This window comes from Podarcis liolepis (genome assembly GCF_965112155.1).
Source record: "Podarcis liolepis genome assembly, chromosome: 1".
NCBI classification, from domain to species: domain Eukaryota; kingdom Metazoa; phylum Chordata; class Lepidosauria; order Squamata; family Lacertidae; genus Podarcis; species Podarcis liolepis.
Window position 1 is genome coordinate 123,581,664 of NC_139554.1, and position 18,909 is coordinate 123,600,572.

The window sequence follows — 18,909 nt, forward strand, 5'->3', positions numbered from 1 at the left end:
CATGACCCGGAAGCTGTCTGCAGACAAACGCCGGCTCCCTCGGCCAATAAAGCGAGATGAGCGCCGCAACCCCAGAGTCGGTCACGACTGGACCTAATGGTCAGGGGTCCCTTTACCCTTCCAATATCCCAACCCAACACGTTAGCTGACATATCGTGGGAGCTCTTTGCTCTTGACGGCAGCAACTAATACTCGGTGCCACGTTTATTTATTCCATAAATAAATATACATTTTTATTTATTTATTTTTAAAGAAATACACCGCCACACCTAAAAGCGGTTTATGAAACCAAAGTGGTTTACACCCCCCCCCAAAAAAAAACACCCATTATGGATTGTCAGGGGGAAACAACAAATCACATGAAAATGAATTGTTATCAATTTGGAGGTGGGACGCCAAAACCTTAGAAATTAATAAATGGTAGGACATCCGATTTTTGGGGATGTGAAGGGAGAAATACAAGCTGCAGAGGGATGCCTGGGCCAGCCTATGCAAAAATACCTGGTCAAGCTAGGGCCATTAAGAAACAATACAGGGCCATTGAGGGTCATTGGCAATGCAAGAGAATTATCCTCCTTCCTTGCCCTGAGGTGTGAACAGAGACTGGGCGTTTACCAAGGTAACTGGGTATGAGGTGATAGGAAGGAAGGAAGGAAGGAGGAGGACTGGGATCCATCTTGGGCAGGCTGGCTGAAGGCTGGGCTGCACTGCTGTGGTGGACAAATCCCTCTTGAAATGACCATGCTGTAAGATCTGGACTCCCTTCATGCAGACTGAAGGTGTAAATAGGGGAATAAGCCATATTTCTTAAAGCTATGAGAGTCTCTGCCATGTCTCAATTCCCCTAAAGGACCACAGATCCTGGGTAAAGGCCCGGAAACCCATGAGCTCTTGTCACTGCCTGGCAGAGAGAGCGGAAGGCACCCAACTTTTGTAACAGTGTATAAAAGAACTCGGATGTCCTCCTTCTTTCAGAAAAACCACTTGTGGTAGGATTTGGACTGAGGAAGCGGCAAGCTTCAAAAGGTTCAAGCACACCTCATCCCTCTCCCTCTGTCTTCTCAAAACGGCTTTTCTTTAAAAACAAACAAAATACTTCAAGCTTGGGGCGCTGCGGCATGCATTAGTGGGAATAAATTGACCGTAGCAATGTGTTCTATTTCTGAAATATGCTCGGCTCTATGTAAGACTGCTACATACTTCAATTTCCCTGGGCCTTGTCCGTATCCTTTAGTCTCCAGCTTCCTGTAGAAATTCCTCAGCTTGGCTTCAAAATCTCTTTTATATGGAGCAGGAGCTCGCGCATTAGCACGTGTAGTACCTGCAACGAAGCCAGAAGCACAAGACCTGTTTTATTAAGATCATTGTCACTCACCTTTCTGTTCAAGACTGGGAGGAAGACAGTGCAGTAACACCACATGCAACATATACCGGGAGGAAAGTTGTAAATTCCAAGTGTGGGGACCAGAGGAAGAATGGTAAGATTCCTGGACAATTGGTGATGCACAAAACCAGACTCTACACCCACCACCTGAAGCCCTTCTTCACGTGCCTCCTCCATGTGTGGTCTGGAGGGTGGCAACACGAGAACGGGGCCTTCTCTGCAGTGGCTCCCTGTTCATGGAATGCTCTCCCCAGGGAGGTTCGCCTGGCGCCTTCATTATGTTTTTTAGGAGCCAGGCAAAAGTGTTCCTCTTGGGCTTGGGCTGCTTTATATCCTACAGCCTTTTAAATGTGTCTGTGGGAAGGGGGGTTATTGTTTTGTTGTTTGGCTTAAATGATTAACTTGTGTTTTTATCTTGTGTTTTAGCTTGTGAACCATCATGAACTCTTTTGATGATGGGCGGCACATAAATTTAGTAACTATAAATATAATAAATAAACAACAAGCCCGCTGTCGAGGGGATCTTTATTTTTTGCAAAGAAGGCTCAACTAGGTGGGCCTGACCAGATCCGGGAGGACAAGTCTCAGATCTTTTAGCAACAGTGCATGTTTCAGATTATTTAACACAGATTAGTTATGCCTTAACTGTTAGGAGATCCCTAGTATGAGCTCTTACTTTCCAAATCTGGTATCAGTAGGCCACAGGGGTTCTAGTAAGTATAAAAAGGGGGGGGGGAGAAAACTGAAGCCAACCTACCCCTCTTAAAGTGTGTGGGTGGTTTTAAACCATGATGAACTAGTAAAAGAACTGGACTGACACAGAACAAGAAGGGGGAGACTTTGTTTTGCATAAGCGTATTATATGAGCATATGACCATTTTAATATGACAACTGTGGATTTTCTCTTAACTATCAGGAGAGAAAGCGAAAGCTATGCATCCTTAATTGGAAATTTAATTGGCATTTCATAAGTGATGCCTTTGCGTAGCCGGGAGAACACACATTTAAATATACATTTATGAATGAATTAAGGGTGCATACTACTGAAAACATATGAACATCCGACAATGCATTCAGACACAAAGAGGGTAAACCTATACATGTCTACTCAGAAGTAAGTCCACTGAGTTCCTAAGTAAGCGTGTAGGGCTGCAGCCTCCTCCCCCGCCCCCCAAAAGGCTGTTCTAAAACATTTAGAAAAAGCGCATGTCTGATTTTTGTTCAAAGCAAGATGCAGTAATCTGCTCTAGTCATCTGTGGAAATATCTAAAAGCACAAATTACTTGAATTGCCAGTTGCAACCTCAGAAACCTGCTTTAACTTCTGGTGTAAGATGACTCATAACAAAACACATGCCTAATTTTGAAAGTTAACTTCCAGACTTAGCATCTCTCAAAAGAGAACTATGTGCAGGGGGGACGGGAAACAACATTTAACAAAATGCGCTGCATTTCTGTTTACTGTAACTCTTAAGATAAGCAAGTAAATGAACTACAAGCGCTATCTTTGGGGAAAACTTTAGTGAAGCAACTTCCCGTTTTACTTCAAAGATTACATGCACCTAAAACGTCAGTATAATATATATCCTGGTTATGTAGGGTACTTAAGAAAAAACCCACAACCCTCTCAACACACTTGCTTCCTGGTTCAATTCCTTTTTATAACTGTTCTGTTCCTTGGATTTCTAAAGCTTACAAATATGTTATCAGAACTGAGAAGCTGAAATGGCTACATGCCCAAAATAACACCGCAGCTCTTAATGAATTTCTTTGTGTGAACTAACAACACGATGCAACTTTAAAGTTCATGTGTTTGCGTGGCGGGGGAGATATTTGTTGTGCCTGAGAGAATGTGAAAGGGACAGAGAAAGAACGAAAGTTACAGGATTATAAGATCTGACCTTTAGCAGTAACTCTACTGGCTGTTAATTCCCAAACCAGATCACCATATATAAAAAAGTCTTATCTATTTCTGTTATGGGCAAAAGGAAAGGACACACTGCCGTCACACAGGCATGGGACAGGTGACTGGGAAAAAGCAATGGTGACTTTGACCTGGTAAGAGGGCCCAGTATGCAGTTTTATAGACCGGCAGGAACAGAAAGAGATTCAGGCTGCATCCTTTTGCACAGCGACACACTTCTGAGCAAGCTTGCACAGGTTTGCATCATTAGGCTTAATCTAGATAGCATTTTTTTACAGAGCTGTAAGTGGTTTGAAGGAGGCATCATTCTGCTCAAGTTGTTTGTTTGCAACGCTCGTGTGTGTGTGTGTGGCTGACACCTCTGGTCAAACAGGTTTTAGAAATGGACATTAAACAAATTAATAAGGATTTGAAAGCATACAAAAACTTGTTTTCCAGAGAAAGAGCAGGGTTAAGTATGTACCTGCAGGAGCATTGCTAGCACTGCGAGGAGGAAAGCCCAACCTTTTTTCTCAGGTGGTGGAACACCTGCCTATCCCTGCCTGCTAGCCAGCCACCCCAACCCTTAGACAAGTGGAGTGAGTGCCTGCTAAATCCAGTTGTATCCTACCACCAGTGTCCCAGATCCAAGTCTTTGGCTTCTGTGCCTTCCGGGGGGGGGGAGGGGGGCGGGCGTGTTCCTGGGAGGGAGGCATCCATCCCTCCTCCTCATCCACCCAGTACCTGACAGTCAGCAGCTTACAGGCTTTGTAGTTATTGTCCTTATTCAAATCTCACATTTGATTCCCACACTTTTATCAAAACACAAATACTGCTTCAAATGCATATACAGTGGTACCTCGGGTTACATACGCTTCAGGTTACAGACTCCGCTAACCCAGAAATAGTACTTCAGGTTAAGAACTTTGCTTCAGGATGAGAACAGAAATCGTGCTCCGGCGGCACAGCAGCAGCGGGAGGCCCCATTAGCTAAAGTGGTGCTTCAGGTTAAGAACAGTTTCAGGTTAAGAACGGACCTCCGGAACGAATTAAGTACTTAACCCGAGGTACCACTGTACTTAATTCATTCCTGAGGTCCGTCCTTAACCTGAAACTGTTCTTAACCTGAAGCACCACTTTAGCTATTGGGGCCTCCTGCTGCCGCAGGAGAACAATTTCTGTTCTCATCCTGAAGCAAAGTTCTTAACCCGAGGTACTATTTCTGGGTTAGCGGAGTCTGTAACCTGAAGCGTATGTAACCTGAAGTGTATGTAACCCGAGGTACCAGTGTACTGTACATTTTGAATACATTTCGTCTACCATTTTGTTGAAATCTAGCACTTGGGATTGCTGCTTACATACAAGTGCCCTAAATACTTTTTTAACACGTTCTTATTTTTATTGGTTATTATTCCAGATGTACACAAGGACTGAGCATGACAACCGACTCTTGAATACATCACCTCACGTTTCATAAAACACCACTAAATTATCCTTTCAACACATGGCAAGTTCTTATTACAAATCAGTTGTCACCGTCAAGAATTTCCTGGGCAATTAGAGCAATTATTCCATCCGTAAGAGCAACAAAAGAAAGGAAGGTTTACTTTTAAAAAAGAAATATTTATGTAAGCATGCACATGCCTCTTTCTCTCTCACTCTCTCACACACACTTTGTACGTATGTTTGGGTCTTAGGAATAAATCAATAGCATTTTATGGCTTTTCATGTCATGTAAATGGGAGCATAAAGTACTGGGACTGGAAAAAGAATTATGTGGTCCGCACTCAGCACAATAATAATTTATAATACTTTTATTATTCGTACCCCACACATCTGAGTGGGTTGCCCCGGCCACTCTGAGACACTTCGATTCTCAACAGAAACACAAAAGTCTCCCTGACAGACAAGAGTTATTTGGACAGAGTCAAGAGTATACAGACTCCCCCAAAATTGACTAACATTAACATTAAGGCCCACAAGTTTTGAACCTAAGTTTGGGAGTGGGAAGTGGCTGTCACATTCCTGAACACTTCCGACAATCCTGTCACCTTCTTCAGATCAGGTAACTTGGCCTCAGTGAAATGACCTTGGTCCCCCCCCAAGGGCCAGGAGCTCATTGAACTGAGCATACAAACAACTTTCTGTCTACCGGAAATATATTCATACATGTGTCATTCTATGCAATACCTTGGATAGCCCTCAGATCTCTGCTAGCTTTCTACCTGCATACCTGTCTATTAATTTACACGGAGCTTGGGATTTATGTCATGCCAAAAAGCAGGGGGGGGGGGAGCATAGTCTGCCCAGGCTTCCTTGTCCTACAATAGAGGTACTTTTCGCTGTTTTTTTTTTTGTTTCGTAACACAAGAAAACCTTTACTTAAAACTGTTTTTTTTTTTTAAGGAATACAGTCGTACCTTAGTTTTGGAACAGTTTAGTTCCTGAACATGTTGGCACCTGAAAACTGCAAACCCGGAAGTGACTGTTCCGGTTTGTGAACAATTTTTGGAAGTCGAACATCCGACGGGGCTTCCACAGCTTCCGATTGGCTGCAGGAGCTTCCTGCAGCAAATCAGAAGCCACGCTTTGGATTCCAAACGTTCTGGAAGTCGAATGGACTTCCAGAACGGATTCCATTCAACTTCCAAGGTACGACTGTAGTCTTTAACAAATCTTTAAAAGATTTGTTCTTATTCCAGAATACCACCCTCCAATGAGAGATAAGCTATTTGAACCCATATTTGTGGTGCTTTCTTAAACGACAAGGTTAAGAAATAGCACCCCTTTCATTTTTAGCCTTTCCAGTACCAGTGACAGAAAAGAATCACATTTGTGGCTCTATTCAATAAAGCTAAATATATCTCCACTGGCTATGCCTTACAAAGAAAATGCCTTTGGGAAAGGCTGTTTGGATGCCTACAACGAAGAATGCGATATCGGTGTAGCCGCAAAAGCCAAAGTTTTCACCTCCTACTTGTTTGCACAAAGAAGTCCATGAAAACAGATGAGCACATCAGGTTAACTCTCTACCATTGATGCAGTTGTAGCAGGGCTTACCTGGAGAGTTTTGAGGAGAGGACACCGGGGAGCCTCGTGGAGACTGGCAATAACTGGGATGAAGTAAGGCATGCGGCGGTACATATGACATTATTTCCTCTTCAAATAAACTAAAAGAAAATTGAGGGGGAGAGAGAACATAAGGGAGACTTGCACGTTTCTTCGAAACTATTGCATCTACTATATTTTAAGCAGAAAAGCCCCCGTGTATAAGACGCCCCTATTTTGGGGGACTCAAAATTAAGAAAATGGGGGGGAGATTGCCCCCATGTATAAGACTACCCCCTTTTTAAACATTATATTGTAGTAAAAAAACAACAACAACTAGTCTTATACACGGAAAAGTACGGTACATTGTGGTCCCAACATCAGGAATCTTTACACTGCATCTCCTGAGAGTAGCCCTTCGTCTCTCAGTCAATGACAAAGCAAGCATTTTGTGAATGAGACACAAATAATGCTGTGGGATAAAGGGTCCATGTGCAGATAAGTCTTTCGTTTTTTTGGGGGGGGGCACGATCATGCCTGCTTGCAAGCTTTACTATGTCTGTGTGCCCAATGTTGGCACACTGAATGCCACACCTGAATGCCACGCCTCTGCATGTAGGTCAAGAGAGGAAAGGGAGATCAATGAAGGAAGGGGATAAGAAGTCTTCATGCAAGGCCATACCTTTGAAATAATATATTTTTTTTACTGATATTTATTAAAATTTCAGAAACAAAAAATTACATAGTTAAAAATAAAAGAGACAAGGGAAAATATAGAAAGAAAGAAAAAACCATACAAAATATAGGGAAAAAAGTTAGAAAAAACACTTAAAAACAGATTAATCCTTCCGTATCTTACATTTCATTTCCTTGCTTCCCTGACCTCCTCTCACCTCCCTTTTTTGTATTCCAATTCAATTGGTTAATTCAGCAACTCCTTTCCCTCTTTGTTTTTGTCTTAGTCCTTTAACTTAATATTTTATAGTTTTAGATTCTCACCTATTAACCAGCCATTTTTTCATACACCTTTATGACATTGCTGCTAGAACCACTTAATTTCATTCTAACATCATTCTAACATTCATTAATTTTACAGTATTTCTGTAAATAGTCTTTAAATTTCTTCCAATCTTCTTCCACCGACTCTTCTCCCTGGTCCATACCTTTGAAATAATAGCTGAGCTCCAATCTCTAATTCCCACAAACCTTTTGGCATGGGTAGGCAATCGCCTTCTAAATCCGGCCTATGAACGTTACGGGAATCAGCATGTTTTTACATGAGTAGAATGTGTGCTTTTATTTAAAATGCATCTCTGGGTTATTTGTGGGTCCTGCCTGGTATTTTTACATGAGTAGAATGTGTGCTTTTATTTAAAATGCATCTCTGGGTTATTTGTGGGTCCTGCCTGGTATTTTTACATGAGTAGAATGTGTGCTTTTATTTAAAATGCATCTCTGGGTTATTTGTGGGGCATAGGAATTCATTCATTCCCCCCCCCTTCAAAATATAGTCTGGCCCCCCACAAGGCCTGAGGGACAGTGGACCGGCCCCCTGCTGAAAAAGTTTGCTGACCCCTGCCTTATGGCATAAAATATGTTCCTCTTCCGTGAGAAATACAACCTTGAATTCTGGTCCCTCCTAGTCAAAATTATACCTCTTCTTCATACATATTGTAGTATTTATCCTTCCCTTGTTTGTTTCCGCAATTATGCAAATATTCGGTTTTCTTCTAAGCCAATGTCCAACCCTTTCCTGGCTCTTGCCCCTCCTCCTTCTCGCACTGCCAGCATTCTCCATAGAACTGTAGAGTTGGAAAGGAGCACGAGGCTCATTTAGTGACTAGTCCAATCCCATACAATGCGAGAATCCCTTTTGCCTAACGTGGGGCTTGAACCCTGAGATTAAGAATATAATGCTCTACCGAATGAGCTACTGTCTGTTTCTAACTTTCCAACTGTGCAAATGCAGCTGTTTTCAATTAAAACGAAAATGTTTTAATCCAAAGCCCTTCACTAGTCATTCTGGAAGGCAAGAGATGGTAGAACCAATTTATCAACAAAGAGGCATGAAGAAAGCTGGGGGGGGGGGGTATGTTGAGACAAACAAAGGCTACATATGTGCTTAAATTTGGGCTACAATTCCTGCCCACCCCCAATATTACATAGATTCGACATTAGCCGTGCTATTGAGTGGCTCTTTACGACTGATTGGAGTCTATTTGGATTGACAGGTTTCTTGAGATAAATACTGTATTTTTTGCACTATAAGACTCACTTTTTCCCTCCTAAAAAGTATGGGGAAATGTCTGTGCGTCTTATGGAGCGAACGCAGGCTGTGCAGCTATCCCAGAAGCCAGAACAGCAAGAGGGATTGCTGCTTTCACTGCGCAGCGATCCCGCTTGCTGTTCTGGCTTCTGAGATTCAGAATATTTTTTTTCTTGTTTTCCTCCTCCAAAAACTAGGTGCGTCTTGTGGTCTGGTGCATCTTATAAAGCGAAAAATGTGGTAAATAAATATCCTCGACTGAAGGCAAGCTGCAATTTAGAAACTTAACACAGACAATTCTGTCATCTAAATCCTCGGCTGCATCTCCCCCCAGCTTCATTTCGAAGAATTGAAGGGAGGGAGAGCTTGCTGGGGTCACCAGAGCAGTTTGCACAAACGTTCCAAGGTGATTAAAAAATCGAACAAACCCATATTCGTTGTAGAACAGCACCATGTACCTTAGTAACATGACAAGGTCTGCATCACTAGACAGGCGCACGAGTCCCGGGGTCCCTTCAGTCCGAATAAACTGGATCTTCTCCCTGTTGAGGCAGACACAGCGTTCTAAAGCATCTCTCGCCAACAAGGCACTGACGTACGCCAGGACAGCGAGGAAAAGCACTGGGTATATCAAGTGCACCTCTAGATTATCCCTCTGCATTTCAGGAACCATTTTCTGACCTGCTGCAACATGTCAACGTGAATGGAGGAATTTCGCAACCAGCCCCATCCCCCCATCCCACCCAAGCCCCTAAATGAATGCATTCGGAAGAAGGGTGTGTTGTGTTTTCGCTGTTTCGTCCTCATCTCTCAGAAGCTGCTCCCAGATACCCATCCAATGGAAATCAATCCCTCAACTTGACACGGGTAGTGTGGCTCTGAATTCCAAGCAGCAGCTCGAGCGCCGGAGAAGGCTATTGCTATTCCGAAAGAACGTGTGTGCACCTGCTCCGCTCTCAGCACAAACGTCAAGAGAATCCTGTTGATTTTCAAGAGCACAGAGCTTACCAGGAGCGAGAGAAAGGCATATTGTTCTGCAAAACCAGCTCAGTCAATTTGAGATGGTGGCAGTCTGGTGAGCTTCTGCCTGTTTTGTTTTGGGGTTTTTTAAAACCATTTTTTGACTGACACACACCTTTTTAGGGGAATGGGCACAGCTCAGTGGAAAAAGCGTCTGCTTTGGATGAAGAAGGTATGCCAGGTTCAATCCCTGGCACCTCCAGGTAAGGCCAAAAGAGAGGCCCTCTGTCTGAAACTCTGGACAGCTGCTGCCAGTCAATGTAGACAATAAAGAGGTAGAAGAATGGCCTCACTCTACTCCCATGTTTTGCATGATGCACCAGCTCTTATACAGCAGCAACTTTCAGAGGAGCAGCCATGTTAAGTCTTTTGCACAAAACCAACAAGCAGCGCTGCGGCGTCTTAAAAGACTAAACCATTTCTAATGTCATAAGCTTTCATGGACTACAGTTTTGCTTCATCAGACGGGCTTCAGATGCAGACGATCAATGGAACTGTAGTTCATGAAAGCTTCTTCCATAGTAAATTTGTTCGATTTTAAGGTGCCACAAGAACCGCTCTTGGTTTTTTTATAAGTTCCTCTCTGCATGCATGAGCACACTTTAAAGAGGGTAAAAACCTGAAATTCTCTCTCCTTTCAGTGTTTTTAGAATTCTGTAAAAAGCAGCCATTCTCATCCCTTTTGGTTGCTGCTGCTGGTGTGCGTCTAGAAGAACAAGCCATTCCTCTTCATGCAAGCACCTCTTACTTTCAGAACCACGCAGACAGGATTTCCTTTTGGTTCATTTCTCGCTTTTTAGGGCTGTGCTGTCACTATTTGTCACTCTGAGAGACTTTTAAAAGTCTCATGATGCTGAAAGAGAACCAGTGCAGCTACAGATGGTTTCACTCTTTTTCCATCGCCATTCATTACTCATAGAGAGCTGGCCCGAGAGAGAAGTAGAAGCATTCATATCCTCTCCCTGGACATAATTCAGGGGGGAAATAACAGCACCAAAAAAGTATTAAAAAATTGCTGGCAGCTATTGGTTCATACACCTAAAGTGAAGAAGCAATGTCTGCTCCCCATCTCTGAGAAATTAATGCCTGGATTGGAACCCAGATCTGTCCCAAACTTTGCATCAAACCACCTCCATCTTGGAAACAACTCATGGCTGCAACATCCAGAATAATTTCTTCAATTTTTATTTTTCCTACCTCCCGTTCTCCACCGCTTTGAACAACATTGTGGAGAACTCAAAAGCTTGTCATACCTTTTGTGACAATTTTGGGAGCAGACCTGCAGGAGAACTGAGCAGAGAGAGGCTTTCTGGCACCATCCTGGCCCCTGCCTGGTGTGCTCCCCCAGCCAGCAAGTGTGTGTGTGTGGTTTTCTGCCTGCATCTGTTTGTTATTCCTGTTAGATATCTGCCTGGGAGCTTGGGGGCTGACTGCAGTGAGTGGAATTGCTTGCTTAGTGAGGAATTACAGCTAGGGCGTGGTTGTCATCTAGAGGCTGCCTCACTGCAAGAACAGACTCCATCATATGCTGCAGGGTTGACCCCGAAGTACAGCCGTACCTCGGAAATCAAACGCCTTGCGAGTCGAACGTTTTGGCTCCCGAACACCGCAAACCCAGAAGTGAGTGTTCCGGTTTGCGAACGTTCTTTGGAATCTGAGCGTCCGACGTTGGTTCCGCAGCTTCCAATTGGCTGCAGAAGCCGTGCCTTGGTTTCCAAACGTTTTGGAAGTCAAACAGACTTCCGGAATGGAATCCATTCGACTTCTGAGGTTCGACTGTAAATGACATCCAAGGAGATTGCCCCTTTGGCTTCCCGCTTTGGGGATCCGCAGGTGTGCCTCCCTCCACGGTCAAGATATGGAACTGTAGGCCAGGCACTGTAGGAGACAGATCTGCAATCCTTACCCAAGGGGACAAATTTGGTCGGTGGTGTCACACACACACCCCAGTGACAGGCAGGGGGAGGAGTGTTGTAGAGGTGGTACTATCTTCCACCTGACATTATGAGATGCAGCTCCTACAAGGCCTTAGTTTATTATCTGTATATACTGATTTTGGATGATGGTGCTAGGATGTGCCGGGGTGGGCAGGTAGTTGCAAAGACGCTGCCCCAATTTCTGCAGTGGCGGTGGGCAGAGGGAAGCACTGTTGGGAGTGCAGGGAGTGCACCATCATCTGAGGTGGTGGCAACAATAAACTATTACTTATGTTGCAACCAAGCCTGAGTGACCCTGGGGCTTGAACGCTCCCCTTTCCCTTCCAGTGTAACCTCAAGGAAGAAATTTGGGTGCATGCACTTAAGTGTTATTGTCTGAACCTGGACAAACTGTGGTTAGTCTCAACTACAGCTGACTGAAGCAAGCCAGCTTCAAAGCTTGTTTTGTGAAGTGGACTCATTCAACAGAGCAGATAAGATTACAGTGGTGCCTCGCAAGATGAAATTAATCCGTTCCACGAGTGTCTTCGTCTAGCGGTTTTTTCGTCTTGCGAAGCAACCCTATTAGTGGCTTAGCGGATTAGCGGCTATTAAAGGATTAGCGGCTTAGCGGCTTAGAAAAAAGGGGGGGGAGCGAAAAAAAATCTCAAGACTCGCAAGACATTTTCGTCTTGCGAAGCAAGCCCATAGGGAAATTCGTCCTGCGAAGCAACTCAAAAACGGAAAACCCTTTCGTCTAGCGGGTTTTCCCTCTTGCGAGGCATTCGTCTTGCGGGGCACCACTGTAACACAGTTGAGGGTTTGTATGCAATACCAAACCGTTGCACTAAATTGAAATCTTCCTTGCAGCTGTGCCGAGCTGGGGGGGGGGCACAAGAGCCTCCCACTCAAACACACAATAAGCCATAGTTTTATCATTAAGGCTGAACGCAGGTAATAAGCAGATATATTAAACAGGCTGCCGTATTTTGCTTGCCGGCTTCAATGTTGGGAAAGAAAGGTTAGTACTATGCTCACCTGAGTGAATGATTCCTGGTAAGATCTGGTTGCCGCTCCTGCAGAATTTCGAAGATATTGGGCTGTCGCAGAAAGGCGACAATCTTGTCGTTGTAAGCTGAAAATTCAAGAAAGGGCATCTTACTGGAAAATACAGCTAACTAAAACCTCAGGGCTTTTAGGCTCAACTACCATCTGTGGTTAAACCACAGAGCCTAGGGCTTGCCGATCAGAGGTTCAAATCCTTGCAGCGGGGTGAGCTCCTGTTACTCGGTCCCTGCTCCTGCCAACCTAGCAGTTTGAAAGCAGGTCAAAGTGCAAGTAGATAAATAGGTACCGCTCTGGCAGGAAGGTAAACAGCATTTCTGTGCGCTGCTCTGGTTCTCCAGAAGCGGCTTAGTCATGCTGGCCACATGACCCGGAAGCTGTACGCCGGCTCCCTCGGCCAATAAAGCGAGATCAGCGCCGCAATCCCAGAGTCGGTCACGACTGGACCTAATGGTCAGGGGTCCCTTTACCTTTACCTTTACTATTTTCTGCTTTCATGCAGGGACAGGTGATTTGGAGTGCTCCAATATTTTCTTTCAGGGTGGCTATTCTGTTTTATAGCTTAGCTTGAGCACCATTCCCTTGAAACCAAAGCAATTTATGTTTTTAGTCTTTCTAGTGCTTAGCTTCAGAGCATACAGTGGCTAAAACACTCCCCTTCCATGCTGATTGGGTGGCTCTGTCATGCAGGAAAGAGGGGCCCTGCAGGTAATAGTAATAGCTCTTCAGTACCCCCATGATCCTGGACCACCGCACCACTGGTGATCATCATGTTAAGAGTTAGATTTAGCTAGCGGGGGCTAAGTGCCAAAAGATAGTTGTTGTCCCTTTGGAAAACACACCTCCTTCTCCAAAGGCATCCATTTCTCAGGGAGATGGTAAAGGCATAGGGACCCCTGACCGTTAGGTCCAGTCGTGGATGACTCTGGGGTGAGCCGGTGTACAGCTTCTGAGTCATGTAGCCAGCATGACTAAGCCGCTTTTGGCGAACCAGAGCAGTGCACAGAAACGCCATTTACCTTCCCGCCGGAGCAGTATCTATGTATCTACTTGCACTTCGTGCTTTCAAACTGCTAGGTTGGCAGGAGCTGGGACCGAGCAACGGGAGCTCACCCCGTCGCGGGGATTCGAACCGCCAACCTTCTGATCGGCAAGCCCTAGGCCCTGTTGTTTAACCTACAGCGCCACCCTAAAAGGCAGCACATGAAGACTTGCATTAACCATTGCAATCTAATTATGATGATGATGATTTTGTAACCATAAGATTATTGAATAATCATAGAATTGTAGAGTTGACCATGAGGGTCATCCGGTCCAACCCCCCAGCAATGCAGGAATCTTTTCCCAACGTGGGGCTCAAACCCATGACCCTGAAATTAAGTCTCGTGCTTCAACAACTGAGCTATCCCAGATGCTAAGAGGCATGGTCACGCGGGGGCATGACTGTGACTATCACAAGACTCTGCACATCAGAATTTCCCACTACACTACTGATGATTTTACTCTCTTTTTTTTCTTCCCAAAGATGGCGTAAGGCATGGGGAGAACCAGAATAAAGGTGATTCAAAGTTGTTGGAAGAATCGAAGCGATGTAGGTACACAGGTGGATGAACTTGTGCCATAGATACTATTGAACAGCATAGCTGCAGCAGCATCAAAGTTGTGGCAGTGCTGCTTCCTGTGGCAAGAACCACAGTTTATAAGTAACGATGTCTAGCTGCTTGGGTGTGCTGACCCGCAGTCATCCGGTGCAGACAAAATTTAAGTTAAAAAAAAAAAAGCAAACTAGAATCTGTCCACCTAGTACGCTAAATTCAGAGTACAGAATGAACGTTATCACTCAGGCTCCAACCAGATAGACAACACAATCCTTTGCATGCTTACACAGAAGCAGGGTGGATAAAAATAAATGATTTAAAAATAATAATCAGATTTTTTTAAAATTTAAATTGGATCTTTGTGATTTAAATTGGATTTTTAAAATAAAATAAAATCTTTCTATAGTTTCCTATTTAAGTTATATTATAGTCCAAAGTCTATGCGTCAGGAAATAAGGATTTATTTTAAGTTTTTCATGTGTGCTGAAATTCAGTCTTAAGGGTGTTGTTTTTTAAAAAAAAATTGTTTAACCACATGAGTTAACAAACATGGATACATATGCTATAATGTAATTGCTTTAGTTAAATAATTAGTTTAAATTGTTATTAAGGAAATGATTATTTTTCTCCTTCCAATAAAGTACAGCAGAAAAGTTGTCCAAATATAGAGAGTTAACTTATTAAACCTCACAATAATTTCATAATTATCTGTCCATGTATTTCTAATAGTATAACCAAATCAATAATTTTTGATATAACTGTAAAAACTACTCTGAAAATTTATTATTCCAAAAACGAAACCTTCCCCTGGTTATAAATATTAAGATGATACCAGCAAGAACGAGTCTTTCTGTAAAAACAATGATTTAAAACAAGTCTTACTGACTAGTGATTTAAATCGATTTGATTTCAATCAAGTCCACCCTGCTCGGAAGTAAGCCCTACTAAGTTAAATTGGGCTTGCTCCTTACTTAAGTAGGTTTATGACTGGAGCCTACAAGGCCTGGAATCCATTCGGTAGTTGCATTTGAAGTGGAGAAGCTTTTTCAAAGCGTTACCATATGCAACACTGAGGGAACGGGCAGCAGCAGAAGCTTAAATCAGCAGCGACTGTCAAGAAACAGTGCTGCTGAGCAAACATCCAGGCACTCCATCAGGTTAATTGGCCGTGGGTGTCTTCCCCCACAATGTGACAGCTGCTACATTCAGTGAATTAGCTTCTGTTCTTGAAAGGCATGAATCACCATAACTGGAGCCAATGGGTTTTGCCGTGTGTAAGTAAGAATCGGGCGCACAAGCAGTTTCCAAGACAACTCAACCCACTGAAAAGGCAAAGCTGATATTAAAAGCAACAGTGCTGCGCAGAAAGCCGAGCCACTTATTAAACCGGTGAGCACCTTGCAACTTTCATAATTGAGCATTTCACGCAGAAAACAGCACACAAAAATGATCAACCTGAAAGAATGCTTTTCTGTTGAAAGTGCTCTTGCTGTTCTGTTCTGATAACAATCTGCTGCACACTTAAGTTTGCCAGATGCAGAATATCAAGCTGTGGCACACTTAGCTAGCATATTTATTGAGCAAATGTTCACTGCCTATATTTGCAATTTTCAATGTGTGTGTTTTTTTCAAGCAGATCTTTCTGAACAGCTTTCGTATTTTTTCCAAAGCTCAGCAAGGCTACAATGTTCATATGGAACGCCACACAAACAGAGACTTCTGCCACAGAAATTTTCTGTTGCTATATATCCATAGATAACCTAATATTTATGAATAATGTTAAATAATGTTCAACAAAGGCAATATGTACAGTGACGGAATGGGAGAGGAATTCACTCGGTCTCTTTTTGCAGCAAAATGGCCCAATCTGACACTCCCAAACTAATTTGGGGATTGGAATGCAACTCCCAAGCAGATCACACACTTTTCTGGATTCTGCACAGTGGTTTCAGTGTGCAGAATGTGTGCACAAAAAAATACCTATTTTATACAAAGCATGTTTTCAAAAGGTACATTTTCATGAATGAATGCACTGAAAAGCATTGAAAAGTGTACAAAATGGTGCACCGCATAAATGTGGTCTTTTTGTGCACTCTTTTTTTTAAAAAAAAAACCCTGCACAAAATGTAATGGAATAGCTGTTCAGAGAAACTTTTTTGAAGTCTTCTTAATGTGTATTTGACTCTGCTTTTGTGTAAGTGGACACACCAAGCAACTTGCAAGTTTTAAAACAACAGAACATTAAAATGTAAAAATAACAATCATCAATTTAAAAAAACACAAAACATTTTAAAGCCAGAGATTAAATCCTGCCAATTACTCTGCACCTTTGGTAATGGTGGCCAAGTTCTGTCTTAGTAGGCCAAAACCAAGGACTCACTACAACACTGACACTTCTTGATAATTGAGTGAGTTAACAAGACACCCCTCTCCCATGAATGGCTTTTTGATTGAAGCCTGGAGTTTTACATCCACTCTAGATGTAGAAGTTGTTTGGCACCATCCATGTCCAGAGAAGCGGACACGGAGCAATGGATCCAAACTACAAGAAAGAAGATTCCACCTAAACATTAGGAAGAACTTCCTGACAGTAAGAGCTGTTCGACAGTGGAAATTGCTGCCAAGGAGTGTGGTGGAGTCTCCTTCTTTGGAGGTCTTTAAGCAGAGGCTTGACAACCATATGTCAGGAGTGCTCTGATGGTGTTTCCTGCTTGGCAGGGGGTTGGACTCGATGGCCCTTGTGGTCTCTTCCAACTCTATGATTCTATGATTCTATGTCTGAAGTCGCATGCGCAAACTTGCACCCATGTGATCTGTATTAATGATTTACATCAGCATACATCTCAGAAGCTGGATTCCTTCATTTTCATACCAAATGGAATATCAGGATTCAAAAGTAAGGCTCAGACTGATCTTTCAATTGACCTGGTTTGTGCTTCACGTTAAAGCCATTGTTTTAAGACTACCTAAGGTTTAACGTTAATGAGCAGCATGCAGGTGAATGCAGAACTCCCTTCCAAAGGACAAGACATTCTCGCTGCATCTGTGAGCCCTTTTAAATAAAAATAAGGTAATGAAGGTAACTCATAACTTACATGAGGGTTTGTTTCTGGGGGTCCAGAAAGCAAGGAGCCCCCAGGTGGAGGACTGCTTACCGGGCTTTGGGAAGGAGGCAGGAAGACTCTAGGTCAAAGCTTTCCAAACTTTTCACTGCATGACACAGTAATTCAGTTTTCCTAGCAAACTGGAGGCCTGGGAGGTGTGCCGGGTGAGTATGTGAAACACACCTACACAGTGTTGGAAACAGAGATATGAAAGCTAGGAGCTAAATGGCACATTAAACCTGGGTTATGGGCACTATAACAAAATGTCTAGGCGCGCTTTTTTTATAACAAGAATACACAGCTGAAAATGAATGAACTGCAGCTAAAATCTTATATTCATTGTTCACGTGGTCTAGTCCTCCCCTGAAGACTGCAAAAAACAAAGCCATATTTCCCCTGCCTGCCCCCCTAATATTTTTAAGAGGGTCTCTTTTCCAGTCTTCAGAGAGTTAGCTGGAAGTAGGGAGGCAGAAAAAGGTCCCCCTTTCCTTCCAACACTGCAGTTTTAAAATCTGAAATCTTAGGCGCAATACTGCTCCCAGAGCTCGCATTAATGAAATTCCCTGTCGCAAAGCGCACCTAGAACAATGGGCGTTTCAAATGCTGCACCTACACACCTACACACTGCAGCTGACACACTCACATGTCGACACACAGTTTGGAAAGCTCTGTCCTAGGACCCTACCAGAGCCCTCACACTTCCTTCCCAAAGCCCAATGCCTCGTTTACCCAGATTTGGGAAGGCGGCGCAAGGGCTCCAGTGCAACCTTCTGAAAGCCAGGTAAGCCTGCAATTGCAGCTGTGCACAGGTGGAGAGGGAAACTAATAAATGGCAAGCACGTTTCCTCCTCTCTCCATTTATCCCCCCCCCCCCCACCAACACCACCCGTTGCAAAGCTGCATTCGTGTAAGTAAAATAAGCATAATATGTGAGTTAGCTATATACACCTCCCCAACCCTGGCAGTGTTAAAAACCCTGGAAGGTTTCTGTGCGCTGCTCTGGTTCGCCAGAAGCGACTTAGTCATGCTGGCCACATGACCCGGAAACTGTACGCTGGATCCCTCGGCCAGTAAAGTGAGATGAGCGTCGCAACCCCAGAGTCATCCGTGACTGGACCTAATGGTCAGGGGTCCCTTTACCTTTATAGGGACGCTGGTGGCGCTGTGGGTTAAACCACAGAGCCTAGGACTTGCCGATCAGAAGGTTGGCGGTTCGAATCCCCGCGACGGGCTGAGCTCCCGTCACTCGGTCTTTGCTCCTGCCAACCTAGCAGTTCGAAAGCACGTCAAGGTGCAAGTAGATAAATAGGGACCAATCCGGCGGGAAGGTAAATGGCGTTTCCGTGCGCTGCTCTGGTTCGCCAGAAGCGGCTTAGTCATGCTGGCCACAAGACCCGGAAGCTGTACGCTGGCTCCCTCAACCAATAAAGCGAGATGAGTGCCGCAACCCCAGAGTTGGCCACAACTGTACCTAATGGTCAGGGGTCCCTTTACCTTTTTAACCCTGGCAATGCCTTGCTATAGATAACTTTTTAAAGTCCCTTTTGTACAATGTGTTCCTAGTTACATAAACTTTTTTAAAAATGCGAAGAGGCTTTGCAATCTC

At 43.8% G+C, this 18,909-nt stretch overlaps 1 protein-coding gene across 7 annotated transcripts in view; it reads right to left on the reverse strand.

Moving 5' to 3' along the window:
• Positions 1-18,909, reverse strand: part of HECW2 (HECT, C2 and WW domain containing E3 ubiquitin protein ligase 2) — a 183,488-nt gene that overhangs the window by 28,751 nt on the left and 135,828 nt on the right. For all 7 annotated transcript variants that reach the window (XM_083467333.1, XM_083467334.1, XM_083467335.1 and 4 more), the window contains 4 exons: positions 12,575-12,671; positions 9,059-9,142; positions 6,347-6,456; positions 1,201-1,321 (listed from right to left, as the gene is read on the reverse strand). In XM_083467333.1, the coding sequence (XP_083323459.1) occupies positions 1,201-1,321; positions 6,347-6,456; positions 9,059-9,142; positions 12,575-12,671 (412 nt within the window). The remainder of the gene's footprint in view (positions 1-1,200; positions 1,322-6,346; positions 6,457-9,058; positions 9,143-12,574; positions 12,672-18,909) is intronic.